This window comes from Enhydra lutris, unplaced genomic scaffold, assembly GCF_002288905.1.
Source record: "Enhydra lutris kenyoni isolate GAN:26980312 unplaced genomic scaffold, ASM228890v2 scaffoldscaffold90, whole genome shotgun sequence".
NCBI classification, from domain to species: Eukaryota; Metazoa; Chordata; class Mammalia; order Carnivora; family Mustelidae; genus Enhydra; species Enhydra lutris.
The window spans coordinates 5,758,862-5,776,201 of record NW_019154174.1 but is presented as its reverse complement, the minus strand read 5'-3'; the positions used below and the strand labels follow the sequence as shown (position 1 = coordinate 5,776,201).

The following is a 17,340-nucleotide window of genomic DNA, read 5'->3' as shown; positions in this document are numbered from 1 at the left end:
GTGCACATGCGAGGCCAAAGCTATTTTCATAATAAAACTAGGATGCCATCTGCCTCTTCCCCTTGCATCCTTTCTTGAGAATGCGGTGTTTTCAAGAAACTATATGACAAATTGGTATCACAACATCCTGAATGCACAAGCAGATGGCAGAATACAGCTATTTTCTTTTAAGCCACACATTCTATTTGTAAAAATGTAAAACAGTGCCATTCTTCTATTTTTTTCTTTCCTTTGGAAAAGTTACTTTTAAAATTAAAATGTTATTTATATTCTTTTTTTTTTTTAAGATTTTATTTATTTATTTGACAGAGAGAGAGATAGCAAGAGAGGGAACACAAGCAGGGGGAGTGGGAGAGGGAGAAGCAGGCTTCCTGCTGAGTGGGGAGCCCAATGTGGGGCTTGGTCCCAGGACTTTGGGATGGTGACCTGACCTGAAGGCAGATGCTTAATAACTGAGCCACCCAGGTGCCCCTCAAGCAGATTTTTAAATGGAGATAAAGGGACTGCATAGCTCAGTTGGTTAAGCGGTTGCCTTTGGCCCAGGTCATGACCCCAGGATCCCGAGACTTGGTCCCAAATCGTGCTCCTTGTTCAGCAGGGAGCCTTCTCTGCCTGCTGCTCCCCCTTCTCTTGCTCTCAGACAAATAAATAAAATCTTTTAAAAAAAGTAAATGGAGATATAATTCACACAACATAAAACTTACCATTTTTAGGTGTACACTTCAGTGGTTTAAAGTATATTCACTATGTTGTACAACTATCACACTAATTCCAGAACATTTCTATCACCCAAAAAGAAACTCCATACCTAATAGCGATAGTCATAATTCACCCTTTCACCAAAGCCCTGATCTACTTTCTGTCTCTATGGATTTGTTACTGCAGTTTTGAAGTGCATGAATAAATATTTTTAATTTGTTTTAAGTTCTAATACAGTAACTATGGAATAGACACAACCCATATAAACAAAAGATCTTTGGGGTTTCAATTTTTATTTTTTTTAAGATCTGTAAATTGTGGGCACCTGGATGGTTCAGTGGGTTAAGACTCTACCTTTGGTTCAGGTCATGATCTCCGGGTCCTGGGATCCAGACCCCATCAGGCTCCCTGCTCAGCTGCAAGCCTGCTTCCCCCCTCCCCAAACCCCGCCCCCCGGCCCCCACCTGCCTCTCTGCCTACTTGTGATCTCTGTCTGTCAAATAAATAAATAAAGTCTTTTGAAAAAATCTATAAATTGTTTTTTAAGTAATCTTGAGATCAAGAGTTGCATGCTCCACCAACTGGGCCAGTCAGGCACCCCTGGTGCCTCATTTTTTAAGAATGTAAAAGGATTCCAAGGCCAAAAAACTTGGGAACCACTGGTCTAACACTTTTTTTTTTTTTAAAGATTTCATTTTTATTTATTTGTCAGAGAGAGAGAGAGAGAGAGAGAGAGAGCAAGCGCACAGGCAGGCAGAGTGGCAGAGGGAGAAGCAGGCTCACCGACGAGCAAGGAGCCCGATGTGGGACTCGATCCCAGGATACAGGGATCATGACCCTAGCCCAAGGGCGCCACTTAACCGACTGAGCCACCCAGGCGTCTCTTAACTTTGTTTTTTAATGGGTTGGACCTAATCTCTAAGCCAGGGCCCTACCAGGAGCTCAAAGATAAATATTCATCCCTGGTTAAGCTTCCAGAAGGAACAGGTAGCTACTTCACAGACCAGTGAACCACAGGAGTGGGGTGGGTGGAACCGTGGTGAAAACGACAAGCTAAAAGACCGAACACGCCTTTAACTCTCACTCAGATGTGCTGAGTTACAAAATAACATCGGCGCTGGTCTCCTGCGCTCAGATTTGACATAAAACGATACATAGGTCACTTGGCGTATCTGGGCTCAGCAAGAGGTGAGTGCACCATCATGACTGTCTACATGCAGAGAGCGTGGTCCAGACCTCCAGGAGTGACAGAAGTGACCAGAAGGTAAAGTACCGTTGACTGGCACTGAGTTCAAGTCCTGAAATCCACAAAAAAGACCCCCCTCCACCCCACAGGGCGCGAAACAACCCGAGGCAAGAAACTTCAGAAAATGAAGCTCACTTAGAATAACCCGTGTTTCCCTCTTCCTTTTTCATATAATCACCCCTTCTGCCACCAATATAGAGAAAACTGTATTCAATTCAGGGAGCTTTGGGGGTAAGTCGATGGAGTGCCTTCGATCAGCGCTTGATTCGTACCAAAATTCATGGCTGAGGGGGAAAAACGAGGCGACAAGTCTACACTTACGCATATCTATGCCTGGAAACCCGAAAGCCAGAAGGTACAGGGAGTCCAGTGCCCAGCCGCGCCCAGCAGCTCCTCCCACTGCCAGCCTCCTCCCACTGCCAGAGTTCAAGCGGCAGCGGAGGCGGTGCCTTACACAGTCTGGTAGCCAACCTGCGCGCATGCGTCCTCCGCCCCGGAAACTTTTTCTTGCAGGTCCCTGAGGCGAACCCTAGAGGGCGGAATAGCTGAGAGCCTCCAACAGGGACTTCCGGCGGCGAGTAGGCGTGATTGGTGGAGCCCAGGACAGGGGGCGGGGCACCGGGAAATTCGAATGGGAGAGGCGGGCCAACGGAGGGAGTGGAATGGACGCGGGGGTTATGGGGCAGCTGAGGCGACGCGAGATGGCTTCGGCGATCTCAGGTGCGCGAGCCCGGCCTGCGCGGGACGCCGAAGTCTGGAGCCTGGTGGGGTAACGCGACGGAGTCTGGTCTCGGCTCCGCGGCTTGTCGGGGAGAGGCCGGAACGGCGCAGAGGAGGGGAGGGGAGAGTGGCAGTGTGGCCGTCCGGAGCGGGTCAGCCCCCTTGGCTTTTTCCTGCTCACTGTTTCCAGCTCTACGCGCGGGTCAGTGGACCGTGTTAAGAGCCGATTCCAACACTAGAGCTTTGTTTGAGCCTAGCGCACTTCTCCTATGTGAGCTTCAGTTCCTTTGTCGAATGGGGACAGTGACCCCCATCTCGGGAGATGACGTGAGTAAGCGAGCGAAAAGTAGCTGACACTTAACCGTAAGGACCAAAAGAAAGGAGCTGGGTGCGCGTTTTGCGTAAGGGTTCTGTATAAGACGTGCTGTTGGATGAGGGGAGATCCCAGGGGGATGGAGGAGGGCTGGCGGAGGTTCAGACTCGCGGCAGCTGGGTGTTTGTTGACCGCATAAGGTGGGCTGAGATCACGCAGCAGGGAAATAAGGGACTGTTTCCTTTCCCTCTAGCCCTGGAAGTCAATGCTATCTTAGGGTCGAAAAGGCTGTTGGGACATTCGGAATCTTGTATGTGTTTGTTTACATATGTCTCTGCTCTCTTCCTGTACACTGAGTTCTGGTCAGTGATTATGGCGGCACCATAGTCATTGATTGGAGTGTCCTGTGTTTGTCAGGCCCTGCGGAGAAACAAAGCTTTTTGGCAGAATGTCAGACGCATGGTGAGCCCTTGCTAGGTCTCAGGCACAGTTGTAAGCACTTTATGGTGATGAATCATTTAATCGTCACACAATACTATGAGGTGGTTGGTTGTTATTGTCCCTGTTTTACAGAGGAGGAGACTGAGGCATCGATGGGTAAATAACTTGCTCAGAGTTGACACGACTAGTAAATATTGGGGTCTGAATCTGCACTCAGGCAGACCTACTCTAGAGCCTCTTAACTCTTATGCCCGAGCACCTGACATTGTTGCTTTTGAAGCCCACCGTCCCTCACCTTTTCAAGACTCACTGTGTCTGCTGCATAGTAAATATCGTAAAAATGCTTGAGAGAATATTGACCCTTCCCCAGACGAGCTTATAATCTGTTCAAAAGATAGTCATATCAATATATACTATCATGAAAAGCCATGATAGGTATGTATAAACTGCTATAGAGAGTACAAAATCTGAAGTAAGTAAACCCTTGGATATTCTGGGAGGATTTGATTTAAGAAAGTGATACTGGAAGCGGGTTCGAAGGTTAGATGGCAGTTTACTAGGCCTCGGCTGGATGAAAAGACCACCAAGTGATTTTTTTTTTTTAAGATTTTATTTATTTATTTCACAGCACAAGCAGGGGGAGCGGCAGGCAAAGGGAGAGGGAGAAGCAGGCTCCCCACTGAGCAGGGAGCCTGATGTGGGGCTCTATCCCAGGACCCAAGGTTCAGACCTGAGCTGAAGGCAGATCGATGACTGAGCCACCCAGGCACCCCCCAAGTGATTTCTTATTTATGATGTATAAAGAGGCCAATGACAGACGATGTCTGTGGCTTATTTTCCTTTTCCTCATCAGTAAAGGAAGAGTTAGGGACCCCTGGGTGGCTGAGTCAGTTGGGCGTCTGCCTTCGCTTGCTCTGTAGGGACTAGGAGTCATCAGCTTTAAGACAGTAATTGAAGCCAAGAAAGCCTGGGACCATGCCCATGAAATGAATCCGAGTAGCAGTTCTCAACAAGGGGCAGTGTTGTTCCCTGTGGGACATTTGTGATATCTGGGGACATTTTTGGTTGTTATGAGGGGGGTGGCCCATGGAATGCCACTGTCATATGTGTCCAGCATATGTGTGCTAAACGCCCTACAACACACAGGACCACCTTATTACAAAGAATTGTCCAGCCCAAAGTCATAGTGCCTAAGTTGAGCAACCCTGTGCTAGAGAGCTGGTAGAAGGAGCCTAGGAAAAAACATTTAAGATTGGTGGAAACTTAGGGTGAGCAGAGAGCTGTGTCCCTCCATTCTCTGGCATGGAAACTGGAAAGGAAAGCAGTTCAAGGGTATTGGATCTTGCTGGGAAGTCAAATGGGATGAGGGTCAGGCATGTCTACTGGATTTAGCAGGTAAGGAGGTCATTGGTGACCTGCAGAATGGTGAGGGCAGACGTGAGCTGGTGCTGCCTGGAGGAGTGAGTAGCAAGAGTGAAGGAGTGTAAGAACAATAGCTAACGTTTACTGAGCGCCTACTGCCAGCCACGGAGCCAAACATCGTGTGTACATTCTTTCTGTGGCTTCTTACAATCTTATGAGGGTAGGTACTGTTATAAAGAGAAACTGAAGTTCAGAGAGGTTAAGAAGCCTTCCGAAGGTCACACAGCTGGTAGGTAGAACTTGTCGCTTGACTTCAAGGCCTATGGGGTTCCATACAAGGGGGGGCGCGAGGAGGACTGGGGTCCCATATAATGAACTTTGGAATTAGACCTTCATTGGAAGCTCTGTCACTAGGTAGCTGTTGGCCATAGGCAAGTTACCTGACCTCTATACTGAACCTTCCACATTTGGAAAGTGAAAGATGAATACAAAATAAGATAAAACACTTACTGAGCTTTTACCGATGTGCCAAGTGTTATTCTGGGCACTTTTACATCAGTTACCTTATTTACCGCCTTAACAGCTCAGTGAGTACGGATTTTAGTTTATTCCTATTTTACAGGTGTGGAAATTGAGGCACAGGAATAGACCATCATTTCCCCCAGTTTATTTAGTTAGTTGTAAGTGGTAGAGCTGGGATTTGAACCCAGGCCATCCTACCTGGAGTAATGAACCTACTCACTGTAGGCTAGTTTACATGTTACTTATTTTCATTCTCATTAAGCCTTTGCAAGGCCCACCTCACCCCATTTTACAGACAAAGAAACCAGGGCTCATGGATGTTAAGTCATTTGCCCAAGGTCACAATCTAATAAGTGTTAGAGCTAGAAATTAAATTCACCTGTCTGACCCAGGTCTATGCTCTTTCTACATCACCACAGACTTCCCCTTCCCTTTAAACTTCTGTAAATGCGGGGCACCTGGGTGGCTCAGTGGGTTAAAGCCTCTGCCTTTGGCTCAGGCCATGGTCCCGGGGTCCTTGGATGGAGCCCGCATCGGGCTCTCTGCTCAGCGGGGAGCCTGCTTCCTCCTCTCTCTCTGCCTGCCTCTCTGCCTACTTGCCATCTTTGTCTGTCAAATAAATAAATAAAATCTTTAAAAAAACAAAAACAAAAAACCTTCCGTAAATGCTTCTGTATCTGCCCTCTTTCTCTGTTCTTCCAAAAACCCTGGGAAAGATAGGCAAGGAGAAGCCCCTGCACGCATTTTTGACAAGTCAGTGAACCTCTTTGCACCTTAATTTTTTCATCTGCATGGGTACATCTACAGGTGTCTACTGACTGGCTACTGACTTTCAGGATTCATGAGGATCAAATGAAAACTAGATGCCCAAGTGCCTTGTAAACCGTAACGTGGAATCCCTGGCTTCGTTCGTCAGGTGAAGAAGCAGAGGCCCAGTTCTTGTAGGCCATCTGCTTACGGGGATGCTTGCTGTGTGTAAGATTCTCAGCAGGGTCGTCTGTCCACCTTTTAGTCTTGCTGTTTCTGTGCTGGCCACCGATACCAGCCTGGTTGGAATTCTGCTGTTAGGGGCACCTAACATTTGGTTGAGTGTCCCAGTTCTTGGGTTTCGGCTCAAGTCATGATCTGGCGGTTGTGGATCAAGCCCTGCTTCGGGCTCTGTGCTTAGTGCGGAGTCTTTGAGATTTTTTTTCTCTCTCCCTCTTGCTCAGTTATTCTCTCTCTCTCTCTCTCAAATGAATCAATAAGAAATCTTTAAAAAAAAAAAAAAAGAATTCTGCTGTTAGCTGTGAACTATAGTGTGGTATCCTCCAACACAAAACAAAGAAATACTTTCCTCATAAGATATTTTCAGCTCATTCAGTCTTTACGAAAATAAAGAGGATTGTTGTTAAAAAAAATTTTTTTTTTAAGATTTTATTTATTTATTTGACAGAGAGAGCGTGCAAGAGAGGGAACACAAGCACAGGGAATGGGAGAGGGAGAAGCAGGCTTCCCAAAGAGCAGGGAGCCTGACGTGGGGCTTGATCCCAGGACCCTGAGATCACGACCTGAGCCGAAGGCAGAGGCTCAGCCCACTGAGCCACCCAGGCGCCCCAACCAAACAGGCTTTTTTATCAAAGTTTTATCTTGTGTTTTCTGATAAAATATTCATAATCTTTTTCTTAATGACTTAGATTTAATAATTGGAAGCAAACCAAACAGAAAGCTTACACTAGGGAAGGATTGCGTGTTAATGCCTTTTGCACACTGAGCTGGGACAAAAGAGACTAGGGGCTGCCTCTCAACCTTATTCCTCTGAAATGAAGATGTCCACAGTGTTATTTATTTTAATGCAAACATTACAGCATTACAGAATTGTGTAACATAAAAAAGAAACCCACATAATCCCCATCAAGAGAAAAACTGTCATTAAGTTTTATGTGTATATACACTTAAATATAATTATATGTTATAAATCTCAGGTGGGAAATAGAAGCACAGAAAGTCAGGCAGTTCATTGATGGTTTGGGTGGGGGCTAATGTCAACTCTTTTATTTATTTTTTATTTTTTTTAAAGATTTTATTTATTTATTTGACGGAGAGAGAGACAGAGAGAGAGCGAACATAAGCAGGGGAGGTAAGAGAGGGAGAAGCAGGCTTCCTATAGAGCTGGGAGCCTGACATGGGGCTCGATCCCAGTACCTGGGGGTCATGATCTGAGCCGAAGGCAGACGCTTAACAACTGAGCCACCCAGGCATCCCAACTCTTTTAATCTTTACAACTACCCCAGAAGATACTGGTCTACAACACCTTTGTACCCCAAAGCTCGTTTCACCAGCAGTATCCACATCACCTGGCAGTTCGTTAGAAATGCAGAATCTTAAAAAAAAACCAACAAAATGCAAACCTTAAGCATCATTCCAGAGACTGAAGCAAAATCTTTTTTTTTTTTAATTTAAAGATTTTTATTTGTTTATTTGTGTGTGAGAGAGAAAAGAGCACAAGCAGGGAAGGTGGCAGGCAGAGGGAGAAGCAGGCTCCCCATTGAGCAAGGAACTCGATTTGGGACCTGATCCCAGAACCCTGAGATCATGACCTGAGCCGAAGGCAGATGCTAAACCGACTGAGCCACCCAGGCACCCCCTGAAATCTGCATTTTTTTTTTAAAGATTTTATTTATTTATTTATTTGACAGATAGAGATCACAAGTAGGCAGAGAGGCAGGCAGAGAGAGAGAGAGAGAGAAGGAAACAAGCTCCTCCCGCCCCAGCAGAGAGCCTGACGTGGGGCTTGGTCCCAGGACCCCGAGATCATGACCTGAGGCTTTAACCCACTGAGCCACCCAGGCGCCCCTGAAATCTGCATTTTAACAAGATCTTCTGGGTCATTTTTGTAAACCTGACAATCTACACCCCACTGGACCTACTCGTAGAGCAAGGAAGGAACTGGGGCCGCCACCCACGGTACAGCCAGGGTGGAAAGAATTTCCCTGAAATGAACTAGGGGCCTTGGGCCTTCCCGTGGTGTCTCCAGGACCTCAGCATCCACCTCCAGTCCATCTTCCCTGCCCCTCTGTCAAGGTAAAGAGGGTCTCTAATCTACTCAAGATGCTGGGGTTTTGTTTTGTTTTTAGGCTCTGCTTCTTTTGAGGAGCAAAAAGACAAAACGTAGGCCATGACACAAGTTGTAATGGGCACAGGCTCTGGGCATAACATACTGCGGTGTTCAGAAGAGCTGCTGCCCCTCTGTGGGCTTCTTCATTGGCAAAATGGCCTGAATAGAACCTGCCTCAGCGACACGGTGAAGATTAAAGCATGTCTGGCATGTAGTCGGCGCTTACTAAATGTTAATGTTTGCTAAGTACGTGACACGGTTGGCGGAGAATCTCTCTCCCCCAACTTCCGGCCATACTCCGGGGAAGCTGCCGTTCATCCTTCAGAGCTCAGCTGTGTCAAGCAGCTCTTCCTGCAAGACTCTGCTGTATTTCATGCCTAAAAACTTCCTTTCTCTCCTCTAGGTGCTGGTCGCTGTCGGCTAAGCAAGGTGGGGGCTGGCCGGCGCCCGCCTCCAGCTCGAGTTAGGGTGGCTGTGCGGCTGCGGCCATTTGTGGATGGGACAGACGGAACAGGGGATCCCCCTTGTGTGCGTGGCCTGGACAGCTGTTCCCTAGAGATTGCCAACTGGAGGAACCACCAGGAGACTCTCAAATACCAGTAAGATTCAGGCCACTCTGCCCTCCCGCCCCTCTCCTCTCTCCTAGGCCTGCTCACATTAGCACTGCCCACAAGGTTTCTCAGAAGTTTCTTCAGGATCCTTGCTTCCTCCTCAGCAGAGCTTTGTTCCTCACACCTTCGTTTGGTCTTTCAGACACGTTCCTGGGTGCCCACTCTGACAGGTCCTCTGGAGGATATTTGGGGGAAGGCTGAGGGCTGAACCAAACACATTACTGTCCACAATCTGGTGGGGGAAATGGGCACAAAGAGGGAAAGGGGAAGGAGTAGCAATGGTGAGCAGGGGAGCCCCAACTAGGGTCAGAGAGGTGTAGGAAGGGTTTGCGGGGGGGACACAGACCAGCCAGCCAACCCAGGCTGCAGCTAGGCGGTGGGAGAAAAGACCATCCAGATTTGGGGAAAGAGCTCACAGGCGCAACAGCTACTTTAAAACTCCATTGGAGAGTGAAAGGTCAGACTCTTTGGCTCGTTGTTCGAGGCTGGGAGTGGCAAACTATGGCCTGCAGGTCCAATCTGACCGGGAGTCTTTTTTGTAATAAAAGCTTTATTGGAACAGTTGTTCATTTACATACGGTCTGTGGCTGCTCCCGACTCTGATGACGGCAGTGAACCACTGCCAAAGGGAATCCTGTGGCTCACGGAGCCGAAAGTATTTACTCTCTGGCTCCTCGTAGAAAACGTTTGACAACCTAGCCCCTTGGCAACCTGACTTGTTTCTTTCCAGCCTCATGCCCCCAACACAGTCCCCCTTAAAACCTCATCTCTGCTGTGGCCTCAGCCACCGCTTCTCCAGAGTACAGAACGTGGATCACCGGTGTGTGGAGTCTCCTCTTGTCATCGGCAACATCCTCTGCTCCATTCTAATATACAGATACTCCTTGCCGTGGGTGCTGTCTTGGGGAAAATGATCAGGAAGCCCTGACGTTTCACCCCATGCCTTGTCTGCATGCTATTTTGGATACTTGGAATATCTTTCTCCTCTCTCTCTGGCAAAATCCTCTTTCCTCAAGCAGAATCAGTTACTCTTTCTAGTGCGTCCTCCTCTTCACTTCCTGAATCATAGCCAAGTATGGGTATCTTTCTGTCCCACCAGACTGCAGAACTCCCCAGAGTTCTGGGCGTTAGACTTATCTCTGTATTCCTAACACTGGTACGGGGACTGGTGCACAACAGGTGTTCAGTGCGTGCTTTCTAGGGTCTTTATGCAAGAAAAGCGACAGACTCTTAAATCCGAGGCCAATATTGCCCTCTAAGTCTGGGGCAGGATGGAACCCTCCAGTCATTCCCTCTTTCTTTCGTGCCTGCAGGTTTGATGCCTTCTATGGGGAGAAGAGCTCTCAGCAGGACATCTATGCTGGATCAGTGCAGCCCATCCTCAGGCACTTGCTGGAAGGGCAGAATGCCAGTGTGCTTGCCTATGGGCCCACAGGGGCAGGTGAGGGAGCCAGGTAGAGAGCAGCTGTGGGTCTGAGAGGGCTCAAGAGCGGGGAGGAAGATCTCACAGCAATCTTCACTCTTTCCCCAGGGAAGACGCACACAATGCTGGGCAGCCCAGAGCAACCGGGAGTGATTCCCCGGGCTCTCATGGACCTCCTACAGCTCACGAGGGAGGAGGGTGGCGAGGGCCGGCCATGGGCGCTCTCTGTCACTATGTCCTACTTAGAGATCTACCAGGAAAAGGTGAGGCCCCACTCTGCTTGGTGTGGGGAGAGACAAAGGTCAAAGAGAATAAGATCCAGTTCTTGACGATGAAGCTCTGCCCTAGCAACGACGCGAGACCTGGAGAGACAGAGGTTGGGTTAGCAGGTGGTACACCTCCGACAGGCCAGCAGAAGGAGGGGACTGGTGCCCGGGAAGTAAGCAGCCTGTGTCTGGAGAACTGGCCCTACCTCTCCCTGCTCCAACAGGTATTAGACCTCTTGGACCCTGCATCGGGAGACCTCGTGATCCGAGAAGACTGTCGGGGAAACATCCTGATTCCGGGCCTCACGCAGAAGCCCATCACTAGCTTTGCTGAGTTTGAGCAGCACTTCCTGCCAGCCAGTAGAAATCGGACCGTGGGAGCCACGCGGCTCAACCAGCGCTCCTCCCGCAGTCATGCTGTGCTCCTGGTTAAGGTGAGGCCTGGTTACAGGGGGAGGACATGGGAAGTCCCTAGAGGGTGAATTAAGTTTGGGGGCCCTTGCTCTTAACCCCAGGTGGAGCAGCGGGAGCGTCTGGCCCCATTTCGCCAGCGGGAGGGTAAACTCTATCTGATTGACTTGGCTGGCTCCGAGGACAACCGGCGCACAGGTAACAAGGGTCTGCGGCTGAAGGAAAGTGGAGCCATCAACTCCTCCCTCTTCGTACTGGGCAAGGTGGTGGACGCGCTGAACCAGGGCCTCCCTCGCGTGCCTTACCGAGACAGCAAGCTGACTCGCCTATTGCAGGTCGGGCCACCCCTCTCGGGGTGACAAGGGGCTGGAGAAGAAGGTTCTCAGGTGTGTGGGAGGCTGGGGAACTTCAGTCAAGGAATGGAAACGTGGGGCTTCTGATCTCTGCCTATCCTGCCCAATCCCCGTCCCTCAGGATTCTCTGGGTGGCTCAGCCCACAGCATCCTCATTGCCAACATTGCCCCCGAGAGACGCTTCTACCTAGATACAGTCTCTGCGCTCAACTTTGCTGCCAGGTCCAAGGAGGTGATCAACCGGCCTTTTACCAATGAGAGTCTACAGCTTCGTGGTGAGGACTGGGGCTGGCCAGAGTGCAAAGGGCAGATCTGGACAACCAGGGAGCGTGCTGAAGCTGCCCAGCATCAGCACAGAGGCTGACCCACCCCACATCTTTCCTAGTCTTGGCACCCGTTAAACTGTCCCAGAAAGAACTGCTTGGCCCGTCAGAGGCAAAGAGAGCCCGTGGCCCTGAGGAAGAGGAGACTGGGAGTCCTGAGCCCCTAGCAGCTCCAGCCTCAGCCTCCCAGGAACTCAGGTGAGCAGAGGCTGGGGGCCAGGGGGATGTCCCCTTTGCTGTCGTGTCTGGGTTAGATGCAGAGAGTAGTCCGATCCTTGTGCTGCAAACTTGTTCCTCTCTCCTTGAATTCACCCCGAGCCCTACTCTGCTGAACTCACTGGAAGTGTCGAGCTGTCTCTAGCCTTGGTGCTGCGGTCCGTCTGGGGCCTGAAGGAAGCCTCCTCCTGGAGCTCCCGACCCCTCCCTTTCCACTTTCCAACCCCTTCAGGGTCAGCAAAACCTCACATTTGGAAGCAGCTGTTTCAAGGATGAGCACTTTAACTTCTGACTCAAGGAGTAATCTAGATCAGGCCTTTTATGTCTAGAGGATAAGAGCAAAGCAAAGAGAAAAGAGATGAAGAGCTCTGTCTCCCTGAGACCTCTCAGTCTGTGCATTAGAGTCCAGCGTCTCCATGACTCTGCAAGGAACCCGTTGCTGTCCTAACTTTGCTTCTAACCTCTATCCAAAGTCTCTCAACTTAGACCCTTCTGTGTGTGTGTGCCTCTCTCTCTGGTTCTGATGGCCCCACCGCATGGCCCTGGATGCACAAATCCTTAGGTCACTGCTATTTAGGGTCTTGCTTTGTCTGGCCACCAGAGCAGTTGGGGGCAGAATAGGTACTAATCCTTGACCTCCTGAGGTCACTTCTGTTCACTAGTCTTCAGACTTAGACAGTTTAGAGAAGCTTTATTTGGGCTTGGGTAGAAACCCGGCAAAAGTAAGACTGCAGTTGCCTCCCTAGAATGGCGGGGGGTAGGGGAGCTGCTGCAGTTGAGGCTGGATGGCATACAGGAAAGGGTGTTTGCTTAGAACCCCGTCTCAATCTTGTCCTCTCAAGCTACCTGTCAGCAGTCCCGTGTCCTATGTGCATAAATTCAGAGAAACACATCCTTGCAGATGTGTGTTACATGTGAACAGGCAAAGTCTCTGCCAGACAGGTACCCCGGGTAAGCCCAGAGACGGGGCCCATCAGCCCTGGTCAGACCCTGACCTCAGGGGCTCAGGTTTCAGGAAAGGAGAGAAGAGGGGAACATCAGATGATGCAGAGTAGGTCGGACAGGGTGTGGTGAGGAAGGACTCGCTGCTTCTGTGAGAGCCAGGAAGGAATGACTTCTGGTGTTCACCCAGATTTTCTGATCCTGCTCTTCCTAGGCCCTTGGGCCCAAGGAACAGGGCAGTCCCTGTCCTTGAGGAGCTTCACAGTACAGGAAGGAAGTTACATAGTCAAGTTGAGTTTCATGGGAAAGGTGGTGTCCAATTGACTTTGAATGATAATTGGGAGAGAAACAATTCTAGACAGAAGGAACAAATGTTAGGCATTGTCATGCTCAGATTAAGTCAGGACTCAGCTCCAAGAGGCCTTTCCTACTGCCCATGGGAAGAAGGCTTGGCATTTGGTCCCCAGTGGCTTTCAAAGCCCTGCTGAAGATGACCTCCACTGTGAATCTTTCCCCAACGGCTCTTTCAAAGAAATGGATTCACAATCCTTGCTGTCACCTCACAGTCTCCGCCTTCTGTGATGACAGCGAGTGCCTGCAGGGCAGGGTGGGGCAGTGTCTTAGAGCCTGAAGGCTTGGAACTCAGGTGTGCACAAAGCGCTTGTTCCTGTCAGATCTCCTGGCACTCTGAGAGGTGACTTGGGCAAGTAGTGATGGAGCCGCATTCACCTGCTGAAGCCGAGCACCTGGAGAGTCTGGTTGACTTGCTCAGGGTTGCCCAGCAAGTTTACACCAGAGTGTGGACCCCCGGAATATAGCAATAGAAGGCATCATGAGGGGAATCCTGCTGCTGCAGAGAGGGTGATGAGAGACAGGCCAGGTGCAGAGTAACCTTTGTCTGCTCAGCCCCCTACAGAAGCTAAGTAGCATGGACCCCGCTGTGCTGGAGCGCCTCCTAAGCTTGGACCGTCTGCTGGGCTCCCAGGGGAGCCAGGGGACCCACGGGCTGAACACCCCAAGGCGAGAGCGGATGGTGCTCATGAAGACAATGGAGGAGAAGGATTTGGAGATTGAGGTAAGTGTGGGGGATATGGGGACTGGGATTCCTACGGGCCTAGAGAAGCCATCTGAGCACCTTCAGACAGGGAAAGGCAGCAGAAACTTGCACCAGCATTTAGTTTTTAGCCTAAGACTGGAACCCTTTGTCCCCGGCTTCTGCTTGAATGTCCTTAATGTGGTGGGACTTTGAAAAACAACTGAGGTCAGCTCTGAGGAGATGAGGGGTGGACATCCAGGCCAAAGGAACTAATGTAAGACCTTGTCATTTCCCAAAACCCAGTTCAAATTAAGTTAGGACTTTATGCCTGAATAGTCCCTTCCCTTCAGTGTTTCACAAAGGGTCCTGTTCCACTTCTGAGCATCCCTGATCATCAGAAAGCCCTTAATTATACTGGGCTCCAGTTGTCTCCTGGCAGCTTCTCTCCTTGGTCCTCGCCCTGCCAGCAAGGGGCTCAGAACCCCGCACTCACTTTCCTAACCCACCTCCTTCAAGCTGCCCGAAAGTTTGTTCTGGGTCACATGTCTCTCTGATCCTTTCCAACAGAGGCTTAAGATGAAGCAAAAAGAACTGGAAGCCAAGGTTCTGGCCCAGGAGGCTGTGGATCCAAAGGATAAAGAGAACTCGTCTCCCACAATGCTCCGACCGCTTGCCCGCCGCACAGTCACTGTAGCAAAGCCCCTCAAAAAGGCTGTGGTGATGCCCTTACAACTGAGTAAGTTTGGCTGTGGGAGCCAGGAGGGCCCAGATGACAGATCCTGGAAAGGTGGGAGGTGTTCAGAGCAGCTTTCATCATGTCATTCATGTACTCCCACCATATTGCAACCCTGGGGAAGGCAGGGGGTGGTGGTGAGGACCATCTGAAATAGGGCCCTGGTGCTATGTGCTCAGGCACTTAGTACGGTCAGGGCCGACTGCCCGGGCCGTGACTGAGTACCATGCAGTAGCAGCTGAGACTACTGGCAGATACAGGTGTGAGAAAAGTTTTGTGGGAACCACAAAAGAAGAGGTTCACTTGGGCTGGAGGGGAACCGGGGAATCAGGAATAGAAGACCCAAGTAAGGGAGGGCAAAAAGTAACCTCTGCCATGATTCCGGGTCACAATTCTTGCCTTTAGTTCAGGAGCAGGCAGCATCCCCAAATGCTGAGATCCACATCCTGAAGAAGAAAGGCCGGAAGAGAAAGGTGAGTGCAGCTGGCAGCTGGAGCTACAGCTGGAGTGGAGAAATAAGGGTAGTGAGCTCTAAGGGGAAGAGCACTGGCCATGGAGTTAAAACACCAGCTATTTACAAGTTGCTTACCCTTGGAATGTGAAGGAGATACCTCTCAGGGCATTTCCAATGAATAGCAGAGAGGGTATCTATCACCTGTTACTTCCCTTTCTCTTTGGTGGCTCTCACCCTCAGCAGCCACTTACTAGGTACAGTAGCCTGAGTCCCACTCCACAAACTGAAGAGTACACCCAGGGAAACGTGACCTAAGCACTCAAGAAATGAAACAACACTGGAAGAATTACCTAAAAACTGAGAGGATGGGGTGGGGGGCGTGGCTGTCATTTACTGAGTACCTTCTGTGTGCCTTCCTAGGAATGAAAGAGAGCTTATTCGTTCCTTTTTAGAGATGAGGCAGATTTAAGAGCTTACTATATGCTTTACGTTCCTTAACCCATTTGATCTTCACAACACTCTTTCACAAATTGGGCAAAATGAGAATCCGCCCAGTAACTGACTGGAGAGAAGGGTTTGTGGACAGACACTTGAGGGAAAGAGAGGCTAGGGAGGGCGGGGAGATAGCTGCTGTTAGGCTCCTATCTTTGGCAGAGGAGTCTAAAGCAGTTTGCTGCCATGGGCTGAATAGCAAACTCTGTTTCTGTCACTCACCTCCCCCTGCCTCATAGCTGGAGTCCCTGGATGCTTCAGAGTCAGAGGAGAAGGCTGAGGACTGCTGGGAGCTACAGATCAGCCCAGAGCTACTGGCTCATGGGCGCCAAAAAATATTAGATCTGCTGAATGAAGGCTCTGCCCGGGATCTGCGCAGCCTGCAGCGCATTGGCCAAAAGAAGGCCCAGCTCATCGTGGGCTGGAGGGAGCTCCATGGCCCCTTCAGCCAGGTAATGGCCCAGGGAGGATGGCCCTGGAATGGAGCTGGGGGGTGGGGAAGGAGGGGAGAAGCCCCTTCCTATCGCTGCCATCTCTCCAGGTGGAGGACCTGGAACTCGTGGAGGGCATATCCGGGAAACAGATGGAGTCATTCCTGAAGGTGAGCCCACGGCTTGGCCCTCTCCTCTCCGGCCTGTGCCCTGCCCCCAGCTTTAACGCTGCTCTCCCCTTCCCTCCTGTCTTGCAGGCGAACATCTTGGGTCTCGCCGCGAGCCAGCGCTGAGGCCCCTCCTGACTGCCAGCTCCTTTCCTTCCTGTGCCATGTTTTTGTTTTGTTCTTTAAATCCTCATATAACTGCGTGTCATGTAAATACAATTTTTACTCTGGTGTTTCAGCCTGATTCTTGGGACTGCGGGGGCGGGGCCGGGGGTATAATTGCCCTTGGGATGGGCCGCAAGCTCCTCCGCGGAACTTCTTCGGGCGCCATCTTTGGGAAAAGCAGGCAGGAATGAAGCGGGGCAGGATTGTAAATAAACCGCTGGAGTGGGGAGGGGGGAAGGGACGGTGGCCGAAAGGAAACAAAAAAGTAACGCGAAAGCCTGAGAACGACGACCGTTAGGCGGGCGCGCGCTTCGAGTTTAGCCCCGCCCCATCCGTACCCCCGGCGCGCGCTCCCCTGTTCTCCCGCTCAGCAACGACAGCGGTTTTATGCGCGTGCGCGCGAAATAACGGCCGCGGGCGGAGAGAGGAGGGGGGTGGAATCTTTGAAGGGGGGGGAAGAGAGAAGCCGCCCTGTCTTCCGCGCGCCCACCACCTGCGCCATCGTCAGCCAATCAGCGGCCGTCTCAGGGGTCTCGCGCTTGGGGCGACTCGGGCTGCTGGGTGGCTCCCCCGTCCCTCCTCCCGCCAGAGTCCCTCTCGTACCTCCCCCCTCCCGCTGGCCTTGCGCGCGCTCGCGCTCGCGCCCGCTCCAGCCTCTTGTGTGTCCTCGCGCCCCCCGCCCGCCCTCCCCGCGCGCCGTGTGCTCCGCTCCCCCCACCCTCCTCCTCCTTCCCCCCTCCCGCCCGCCCCGCGCGCCTCCTCCCTGGGTTCCCCCTCCCCCACTACCGCCTCCTCCTCCTCCCGCCCCAGGGTGAGCGCGAGCCACCTCCCTCCCTCCCTCCGCCATGGATCCCGGCAACTGGAGCAGCTTCATCTTCCAGGTAACAACCCCCTCCCCCCGCCCCCCCACCCCCCCT

At 51.0% G+C, this 17,340-nt stretch overlaps 2 protein-coding genes across 4 annotated transcripts in view; both read left to right on the top strand.

Annotated features, from left to right (window-relative positions):
* Positions 1–2,607: 2,607 nt before the first annotated feature.
* Positions 2,608–16,489, top strand: LOC111162335 (kinesin family member 22). 2 transcript variants are annotated; one of them, XM_022526696.1, is made up of 14 exons: positions 2,608–2,665; positions 8,804–8,999; positions 10,325–10,452; positions 10,543–10,697; positions 10,925–11,134; positions 11,216–11,446; positions 11,586–11,739; positions 11,850–11,985; positions 13,852–14,020; positions 14,549–14,717; positions 15,120–15,187; positions 15,900–16,112; positions 16,202–16,261; positions 16,349–16,489. In XM_022526696.1, the coding sequence occupies exons 1-14, from the start codon at positions 2,608–2,610 to the stop codon at positions 16,382–16,384; spliced, it is 1,983 nt and encodes a 660-aa protein (XP_022382404.1). In that variant the 3' UTR covers positions 16,385–16,489. The 2 variants fall into 2 exon arrangements, with proteins under 2 accessions (XP_022382404.1, XP_022382403.1); XM_022526695.1 differs by having other exon boundaries at positions 16,202–16,489.
* A 765-nt stretch (positions 16,490–17,254) lies between these two features.
* Positions 17,255–17,340, top strand: part of LOC111162325 (MYC associated zinc finger protein) — a 5,088-nt gene continuing 5,002 nt past the window's right edge. For both annotated transcript variants that reach the window (XM_022526684.1, XM_022526683.1), the window contains exon 1: positions 17,255–17,304. In XM_022526684.1, the coding sequence (XP_022382392.1) occupies positions 17,269–17,304 (36 nt within the window). In that variant the 5' untranslated portion in view covers positions 17,255–17,268. The remainder of the gene's footprint in view (positions 17,305–17,340) is intronic.

Bases quoted from the DNA above. Each gene is read 5' to 3' on its own strand.
- LOC111162335 (XM_022526695.1), top strand. From the start codon at position 2,608: ATGGACGCGGGGGTTATGGGGCAGCTGAGGCGACGCGAGATGGCTTCG. The intron at 2,666-8,803 runs GTGCGCGAGCCC...TCTCTCCTCTAG, and splicing joins GATGGCTTCGGCGATCTCAG to GTGCTGGTCGCTGTCGGCTA. The intron at 15,188-15,899 runs GTGAGTGCAGCT...CCTGCCTCATAG, and splicing joins AGAAAGGCCGGAAGAGAAAG to CTGGAGTCCCTGGATGCTTC.